This window comes from Pyxicephalus adspersus, chromosome 8, assembly GCF_032062135.1.
Source record: "Pyxicephalus adspersus chromosome 8, UCB_Pads_2.0, whole genome shotgun sequence".
NCBI classification, from domain to species: Eukaryota; Metazoa; Chordata; class Amphibia; order Anura; family Pyxicephalidae; genus Pyxicephalus; species Pyxicephalus adspersus.
In genome coordinates, this window is record NC_092865.1 from 34,649,104 (window position 1) to 34,659,645 (window position 10,542).

Here is a 10,542-nt window from a genome sequence, read left to right on the forward strand (position 1 = left end):
TATTTATTCAATCGTTACCAGAAAGATCTTCCTTCCATAGTTCCCAGCTGTTCCCAAGGAGTTCAAACTTACATTTGTGGGTTCCAGCTCCTTCTATTGTACTCTCCATAATATAAAAAAACAACATACAGAGTGATACCTTATAATAATGACCACAGCAAGTGTGTAGACCCAAGAACTGAAGACATCTGAAGACGCCTCCACAAGATATAAAGAACTGAAAGCAGGTAGAGTTTCTATAATCTCCTGAAAATTATGATGTTCCTTTTAATTGGCCTGGCTTATTTATTCAACTGGTCAGAGTAAATTCACATCTATTATAAACCCACATCGTGGCTAACTGGTGTCTGTGGACATCATCTTCTGACATCACATTAAACTGTAAATTATATTGAATTCTTTAGCTGACACTTATCAGGAGATAAGTGGAGGTTTTCAGTTATGGGTCATAAGTCTTGGCTGACAAATGATCAACCCTTATTCAGGGAAATAGAACAGCTACACAATTCATTGTTACAGCCGAATTCCCGAGGGGGCGGGGGGGGCAAATGTCTCGTCTAGATACCATCAAAGGTCAAACAGCCACCTGCCTCCCAATGATAAGTGAATAGAGCCAGAAGCCCTCTTTATGATTAAGGCATACGATGTGTAAAGCTTTACAGATATTCATTTCAATTCTTTAGCACCAGATTTCAGATAGCACATAGCATTAAGTGTTTATTCTATCTTCTGTAAATGCTATAAAAATGATAGGACTTGAAATCATTTATATTGAGATGTTCAATTATGATTTACTTTGCCCTACAGTAATCTCTCTCTCCGTGTATGAACTACAAAGTGACTAGCTATGCAGGGGGCCTAATTTGTAATAATCACTAGAAAAAGACAGCTGAGACAGTGTCTCTGTATTTAGATTATCTGTACAAAAAAACAGAAAGATGTGTTCATGTGCACAATCCTTACACATATACTTCCACTAGATCTTACGTGTAAATAGTAAATCCTTGTATGATAGTTTATACTTCTTGAATAAGTCAGACTGACATTCAATGTAAAGCAACTTATTAGAATTCAACCTTCATTGGTCTTTCCTGATTTGAATTAATGCTGGTATAGCTGCAGTGGTATATTGATATTTGCCTGCAATAAATGTTATACTACTATTACAGAACCCCTAATTGCCAGAGAAATCAATAGGCTAGTGTAATGGTATATTTTTAGGAGACCGTTATTAAATAAATATACTGACTAAGGAGTAAAAACTAAAGTGCTGTGCTTATAAAGGAGATGATAGTACAAAAAATAAATTTCATTGAACAATGTTGAAAGTGAATTTTAAATAATTAAGGTGATTTTATGCAATTGTTTTCTTGAGTGCTGTACTTATCAAGAAAGAAATCAGATTGCTATAGGTTACAACACATAAAAGCCCTTGGGCTAGCAGGGGTTCTGCTGGAACATCTTTAAAGCTGAACCTTAGGCAGAGATTTAAATGAAGACTGCAGATCAAGATCCTTGGGCATATCTGGAATGGCAGAACAACTTTTAACAGGAGTAATTAGCATACCTTCATGTAGAGCAAATGCCCATTTCCCAAAGTCTTTCTATTCTGGTTAATGGTTTTAGATGTAAGTCTCAGAAATGCCCAGTCACCTCCCTGTCTTTGTGTTTTCCTGCATGGTAAAGACTTGTGAGTGGAAGTCAGTAATGCCATTTATCAGCTGGCCAGTCCACTAGGAACCTGGCCAGCTGATAAATGGCTGGAGACGTGACCCGAGAAGTAGTTTAAGTTTCCAAACTAATTTTTATATACCACTTAACATTGTAAGTTGACAAAATAGGAGACCTTAGGACACAGAAGGCAAATAGGCATGTGAAGGATGGCTTGTTAAAAATAGTCATGGCTAACTGGATGGCAGTCTACACGCAAGAAGTGTGAATATTTCAGTAATGGGACTTCAAAGAAACAAAGTTATCATGTATTTTCGTCATGAATGGCAATATAGGTTTACTTTGTTTCTGTTAATTTCCATTCTATAGTGAAATTTCACAAAAAAACAAAACAAAAAACAAAGTAAAGGATTACACCTAAAAGGAAAACATACAAATAACTTTCAAAAAGAACTCCAGAATTCGGGTGCACTTGTTGCACTATGTTGTAGTGCAGACAATTTTTAGACCAATTTCTCATTAGCCAGTATATATCTCTTCTGCTGTTCTCTATACAGCTTGCTAGCATGTTGCACTGCCACCACTGCCCATTACCCTAGAATACTTCATTCTTTTTTTAATGGTTTCAAAAAAAAGCTAAGAGATCTGTAATTCTGTTCAGCAAGGATTGAGAGTCCCCCCTAAAAGACAACATAACCAGGTCAAGGTTATTGGTTATAGGTTATTGGTTATAAGTCAGCTTCAGGCTTAAAGATTGGACAATGAAAAAGCTTTTCCATGCTGATGAGGTTATCACTTTGCACTTTCATCTTGCCAGCAAGCCCCCAGTGTAAGATTGACACTTCTGTGCAATGTATTAGAGCCCAAACTGGCTAGTGCATTTGGCTGTCCCTCTCCTAGTCTCCATCCAACAGTGCAGGGGAATTATAAAAAGGCAATAAATCAAATTAAAAACGAATATTCTAATAATATTTTGACTTATAAAATACAATCAGGTTGACTAGTGACTACTTAACTAAAATAAATTGGTGCATTTTATATATCTCAGGAGATTTAAACACAAGAGGATGATTTATAAGAAATGAAGTAAAGGAGACAGCTGCCAGCTTTATCTTATTATATTGTATGCATGAGAAAGATGATTGGATTTTGAACACCGCTGACTCTGTCCTACCTATTACAAACGAGAATTAAACATTTTGTTTGAAAGTCCTACTGAAACTTATATTTAACAAAATTATTTTGGACAATAGAAAGAGAATCCACAGCTGTTATGTGCATTGACAAAGTAAATAATTCTGTAAAGGTTACACAGCCTGATCTTGGCTAGTGATAAAGAGAACATCCCTGAGGAAGATCAATCATAGAGGAAACCTCCATAGACAGAGCAGATAAATGAGAGTATTCACAAATGACTGGTAATGAGGTATTAAAAAATCCCTTGTGTATCTCTAGAGAGGGAATTAGATGAAGCCAAGCAGCTTCTGATGCCATTATAAATCCGGACACAGCAGATTTCTTAAAGACTGCCCAAGACTGGAAAGAAATAAAGATATTTATGGGAAATAATGTGAGGTTGCATTGCTAACAATATTGGATTTTTCTTGAACAATATACTGTACGTATAAGCACTAGTCCGTTTATTTTGCCTTTCCTGTTGAGTTTTCATGTGTGGTTAGACTAGTAAAAAAGCATTTTTTTAATTATGAATCAATGTGGTGAATATATTATTATTGAAATGTGTTTAAATAAGGAACCCACAGAACAACTCTCTCCCCAAACCAGAAACAGAAAGTGACAAAAAATGGGGATTGTAACTTTTCCTTTTAAATACAATTGTTCCCTTTGTATAAATGACCTTGTTTAAGCAGCCTTAAAATCCTCCCCCCTCCAGTCCTAGATGAATAATTGGCCAGTATAATAAAATCACTTAAATACTCTTGGGATCCTTTATTGTCCTACAGACAATCCACCTAAATTTACTACAAAGTCAATGATGGCTACATCAAATTGGTATGCTGTTGAATGCAGAAATGATCTACAATGACAAGAGTCTACATTTCCCCATTGGCAAATCCATGCTAACTAATTAGATTTGGAAGTTTGCAAGCTATCAGGTATCAGAAAGATATATTACATCTGTCAAATTTAAAACAGGTTTTCTAGAGAAAAAAAAACCTAGTTGGATACAGTCATGTGCAATCAAGTTAGTACATGCCATGAAAATTAATACATTTTCAACATATTTAAAAACAAGCAAACATTAGGTCTTTATTCTAAAAATATCTAAAGATAAACGTGATATAATAATAAAAAAAAAACACACATATAAAACAAAAATATTAGATGTACTTGTACTTTATTAGTAATACTGTACTGTGAACAAAGTACACCCTGGCCGCTAGTACTGGCAGAAACAAAGTCTTAGTAATTTTTTAGACTCCATGTACAGCAATTGTTGGGACTCTTGGAGAGTACTTTTACAATGGTCAGCTCTTTGCTATCATTCAAGAACAGATTGGCAGTTGTTTAAAAATCTATCCCATTTGCATGATACATTTTTTCTGCTATATGTTTATGCTCCTTGCCAGATTCATAGGAACACAAACCTTTCAGAGGACCTGAAAGATCTATCTTACCTAATGAAGTGTTGGCAGGTGTAATAGTGAGATGGGAAAATGGGAGCAGGCGTGGTCATGGGGGTGAGGCAGGTTGGTGGTGGTGGGGTAGTCAGTGTACAGGTGTCATGATGGGTATATGCTGGGGGGACTGTTTGATGATGCAGGGATTTAAAGCTTTAGAGGCATATTGATTTGGGTTAAGGCTGGCTTCCTTCTGTAGCTGCATGTATGCATTGTGGTTCTCTTCAGTGTCACTTCAATTACCATGCACATCTCAGTGATGACTATGGTGTGTTGTAACTATGCATGTGGGGGCCATATATTTATTACTGTCTTGCAGGAACCAGCCACCATTGTGACAAAACCCAAACTCCTATATTTAGAACCCCCAAATATATAGAAGTCCAGAGGGGGAGCCTATCATTTTAAATTTCTATTTAGTAAGTGAGATTTTTTAATTTAACTGCTTGTAACCAACAATGCAATTATTCTTTTTCTGTATTATTTTAACCAATAAATCCTAAAACCCCGAATAACCAGTGTACAGTTTTTTTTACCAGCTACCCAAAAAGCACTAAAACTAGTAAGCCAACTAGAATGTTCACGTGGATCAATTTTTAACCCTCCACCTGCTGGGAGAGGATGGAGGGGGAAACACAAGTTTCCTTTGTTCTAGCTAGAGTTGTTTTAACTATTTCATGCATGGTAAAAATAAAATACAACTGGAGACATCGGTGGTTATAAGTAATCTATAATTTTGGACTTACCCAAAAGGATCACCAACAACCAGGAAGGCTATGTCACTAACAGCAGCATCTTTGAGGATTTCATCTGCATCTTGTTCTACAGTTTCCCTGTCAGCAAGGATCAGCTCACGTCCATAGAATTCCTCCTGAATAAGTAAAGCAGACAAGTTATTTTGTATTTTTTAAAGATGCTTTCTTATAATATGCACCACTGTCTTAAATGCTAGGAGTTTGCATTTCCAATACTTTCAACAGTTCAAAATACTAAAATTAAAATTAAAGTGGCAATCAAGGCTAATCAAATCAAGAGTAAAGCATTGGGGAATGAGGGTGTGTGCATTATAAACCTCCACTCTTAATATTTATGTAAAATGTGTCCTGCAAAAAAATATTAAAAGACTACTATTCTAGTTTTTAATATTACACAGTATTTATATAGCGCCATCATTTTACGCAGCGCTGTACAAAGTCCATAATCATGTCACTAGCTGTCCCTCAAAGGAGCTCACAATCTAATGTTCCTAACATAGTCATACGTCATTAATAAAGTCTAAGGTCAATTTTGGGGGGAAGCTAATTTACCTAGCTGCATGTTTTTGGAATGTGGGAGGAAACCGGAGTACCTGGAAACCCACGAGAACCTGCAAACTCCATGCAGATAGTGTCCTGGCCGGGATTCGAACCTGCGACCTAGCGCTGCAAAGGTTGGAGTGCTAACCACTCAGCCACTGTGCTGCCCGGTTTGTATTACAAAAGATATAGGCTAGAAATGACACCCCAAAAACATGTGGTTAGGTTACTGCTTGCTTTAATCTAGGTTCCTTTTAGAAAGATACTTTACATTTTTTTTGTCTTGAAAAATGGTTTTGGAAATATAATTGGTTGCAATGGGTAACAGCCACAAAGGATTTCCCGTTCTTTTGTTTATATAAAACAAGAGCAGAAAGCATGCACAAGATCTGGAAAGAATGCTGATAAGTACAAGGCAGGACAATATATATTATGATTGACGTCCCAAGACTATTTCTTTGTATCTGGGTTTCAGCTTTTAGAGTATAATATAATAATGTATTCGAATAGAATATGACATATGCATGGAAAAAGTTATAAATGGGAACATAAATCAGAACCAGTCATGATCTAGCATATTCTGGAATCTGAATATTTTGTCCTTATACTTGTATATTCCTATGTATTAAAGATTTATACTCCTTCCCTATTTATCTTAACATCCCTATTTAATGTACAGCGCTGCGTAATATGTTGGCGCTATATAAATCCTGTTTAATAATAATAATAATAATGCCTAAGCTAGATTTTACAGCAGGAACATTAGGAGATACAAGATCCCTATAGCCAAGAGAATTGCAGCCAGCCAACTAACCTGATCTTACATTTAGAAAGTGGGATACAAATGTCTCTGGGTTCTGCACAGCCAACATGGGCTGCAGGGTGACAGCACCGCCATGGGTAACACACTGGCTTCCATACATCATAATGCCTACTATCAGGAATGCATTACCATATTATTAATAATACAATAAATACAAGACAGTGTCATCCAGCTGGGCCCTTATTTTCCCTGGCCTCAGAAATATGATATCTGCCACTGCTGGTCTTCTAAACACACCAGCTGCCTGGCTCTCTCTGGTGCATCACCAAGACAAAACATCCAGAATAATTGCTTACATACAGCGAAGATTTAGTCCCTGGATCTGCATGACAGCTAACAAGCACTTTTAGAAGTCAGCAAGTGTAGCTGACATATTTCTCATAGTACAGGTAACCTTTCACAGATTTATAGATTTTATAGTGTGATGGTTATCATGATGACCCAAAATGCAGTGAAGGGTAAAAAAATTTTTAATAACCATTCCACAAATTATCTCAAGCAAAGAACAGGGTTACACGTGTGATTTGTTCACTGCAATATTCTTATTACAATAAACAGAATTTATTCAGCTCCAACATATTACGCAGCGCTGTACAATAAATAGGGGTTGCAAATGACAGACAGATACAGACATTGAGATAGAAGGATCACAAAAAAATTGCAAAAAGGATCACAAATAAAATTGCTTTTGCTTTGTTATACTGGTTATTTCCTCATATAGGCCATGATTTATGAAAGCTCTCCAAGGCTGGAGAGAATACACTTTCAGAAGTGAACTGGGTGATGCAGAAAACCTGGAACAGATTTTTAAAAATCATTTTCTATTTGCTAGCAAATGTTTTGAATCCTGGACCAGATCCATTCCAGGTTTGCTGGATCACCCAGTTCACTTGTGAAAGTGTATTCTCTCCAGCCTTGGAGAGCTTTCATAAATCAGGGTCATATAATTAGCCGACAAATATTCATTTCCAGGATGGGGTGTGCTACAGTGACACTGCGAGATCTACAACACTCCTATGCAGAAGAAGGAGCTATGACATATACGCAGGACCAAGATAAGACTTGCATCACCTGTGGGCCAGTGGCTAGAACAAGGTACAGGGGCCAGTTGCTCACACAAGATGATGCTGGGGCCAGTTGCTCACACAAGATGATGCTGAGGCCAGTTTAGAAAAAGAAAAGTATCAAACTGCTTGGAGAAAGAAATGTCAAATGTTATGGAAATAAATGATGCATTTCATTCATCATGTCATAGATAAATTTTAAAGCAAAGCAGTTAATATTAATAAACAAGATTTATATAGTGCTAACATATTACGCAGCACTGTACAATAAATAAGGGTTGCAGATGACCGACAGTGACACAGGAGAGGACCCTGCCCAGAAGAGCTCTTCTTTTTCATAGGGTTCTTGCCCATGTAGAACAAATCAACACATTCACCTATCTGCCACCCCTTTTAGCTGCTTTTCACCTTCCAGTACCCCACTGCTTCATTTAGCTGCTGGTAGCCAAGAGAAGAGGTCCTATGCTATAGGCTACAAGGTGCACCTTGGGTCTACCACAAATCCAATAACTCTTCTCACCCCCATATAACATTGATGACTCCATGATCCGCAAATTACCAGCCCAGTATCATGGAAAGTAGAAAAATAAATCACATGCTATATATAACCAGATAAACAATTTATTTCTGGTGGCTAAACAGAGTAGCAGGAAAGCAAAGGGGAAGTATGTACAGCTGGGTAGAGTGGAAATGAAAAGAACCAATTTCTTTGCCTTGCATGCAGAAACTTTACTGAAAACATTCATGCAACATCCACTTCAAAGAGGCCCTGTCACTAATTTGAACTTCTTAATTTAAAACCTTGTTTCAGTAAATGAAAAATAATACACAATTGTGTCCTTGCTTTGTAACAGGACTCTGACATTTCTGAAAGCATTGGATTCTACTTTCTGCCTTTCTTAAGAAACTCTCCCAAGCTGTCAGGGCTACATGTTGATTTTAATTATAGCAAACCTGGACCAGATCCATTTCAGGTTTTTCTGGATTGCCTAGGTTCACTGATGAAAGTATCTTCTCCAGCCTTGGGGAGCTTTAATAAATCAGGTTCTTAGTGTTCAGCACAATGAGATCTCTTTAGTTACAGCTTGGAAGTGTTATCTGTCTGCGCTCCATTGGCAGCCCATCCCTCACTGCTAATGGTTTAGCAGATGTCCACTGTGCAGGAACTGACTACCTTCTGCCTATCACATGAACCAGAACTTCTAGGTCTTAGATATCTATCTATACCCAAAGTCCCATCATCATGCATCTTGATCCCTGGGATCAGAGTGCATGATGATGGGACCTATATTACAGCTCTGCATACGGACTCAAAATACTGAAATAAAAGTAAAGTGACTCTAGGAAAAAACTATTTCTGCAGTTTCAGAATGATTTGAGATGGATTTGCAATAATGTGACCACATTGGAAAGGATCATCCCTAGGGGATTGTCAACAAAAAAGTGAAGGATAATTCAATATTTTATAGCTAAATAGTAAAATCAAATCTACCAATGGGGCCCCTGTTCCAGGGATAATATCTATGGCAGAAAATCTTCTCACTTGGGGGAAATTCCTCTAACTTCCAGAAGCATCTCCTTGACAGGACATTTCCTCAGTGGTACACAGGGTCACAAGAAATTAACCTAATGCTAAAAAAAACAGGCTACACAGTGGGAATAAACGCACAAACTAGAAAATTGCGATCAGGCAGGTTCTTTTTTGCAAACAGGAAATGTCCTTTCTACAATAAAAAAACATATCTGCCTGATTCCAATTTAATAAATACCATCACCTGTCCCCGTTCCATCGAGGGGGCTGCCATCATTTTCTTTCAGCTCCTGATCTTCAGCCATCTTGATTGGCCGGGTTGGGACCATGAGAGATAAATAATTCAGTCCTGACAGTGACCTCCGGCATATCATGGCATGAAGATCAGGCAGTTAATTCGGTTTTATCAGCGGTCCCATTCTGCTACAAACACCTGACAGATCACAAACTTTGCAAGTAGAACAACAGGTATCAGGGTCCGTTAAATCTAAATAGGAGGATAAATAATCCTGCAGTAATAAAAAAACAAAAAGACAAAGGAAGACTGAAAATCCAGATTCACAGATAAACCCAACCCTACTGATTAAGCTATACTTAATAATTGTTCTTGAATAAGTATAGCTCTGAAAAGTAGGGAAATTTCCCCTAGGATTGATGGATTATGTATTAAATACTACGATATTACTACAATACACTCAGTGAGGAATATTGGATAAATACTACAATATGCTTAGTATGGATTATTGGATAAATACTATTATTATTATTATTAATAAACAGGATTTATATAGCGCCAACATATTACGCAGCGGTGTACATTAAATACTACAGTATTAATGATACTACAATGCTCTCTGTATAGATTATGAGATAAATACTACAATACTCTCAATATAGAATAATAAATAAATACTACAACATTATTACTACAATAGGCTCAGTATAGATCATTAGATAAATACTACAATATTATTACCACAAAACACTCAGTATGGATTATTAAATAAATACTACCGTATAATTACTACAATATGCTCAGAATGGATGATTGGATAAATACTACAATATTATTACAATACTCAGCATGGATTATTTAATAAATACTACAATACACACAGTATGGGATATTATATAAATATTACGGTAATATTACTACAATACTCTTAGTATAGATGATCAGATATATATTACAGTATTATTACTACAATACTCAGTGTGGATAATCATAAAAATATTACAGGATTATTACTACAATACTCGCAGTATAAATTATCAGACATATATTATAGTATTATTACTACAATACTCTCAGTATGGAATATTATATAAATATTACAGTATTATTACTACAATACACTCAGTATAGATGATCAGATAAATATTACAGTATTATTACAACAATACTCTCAGTATAAATATTACAGTAATATGACTACAATACTCTCAGTATAAATTATCATATATTTATTATAGTATTACTACTACTACAATACACTCAGTATGGAATATTATATAA

The 10,542-nt window shown here is 36.2% G+C and overlaps 1 protein-coding gene across 2 annotated transcripts in view; it reads right to left on the reverse strand.

Moving 5' to 3' along the window:
- DPH5 (diphthamide biosynthesis 5) overlaps positions 1–10,542 on the reverse strand; it is a 22,650-nt gene that overhangs the window by 11,176 nt on the left and 932 nt on the right. For both annotated transcript variants that reach the window (XM_072420007.1, XM_072420008.1), the window contains exon 2: positions 5,060–5,184. In XM_072420007.1, coding sequence (XP_072276108.1) covers positions 5,060–5,184 — 125 coding nt within the window. The remainder of the gene's footprint in view (positions 1–5,059; positions 5,185–10,542) is intronic.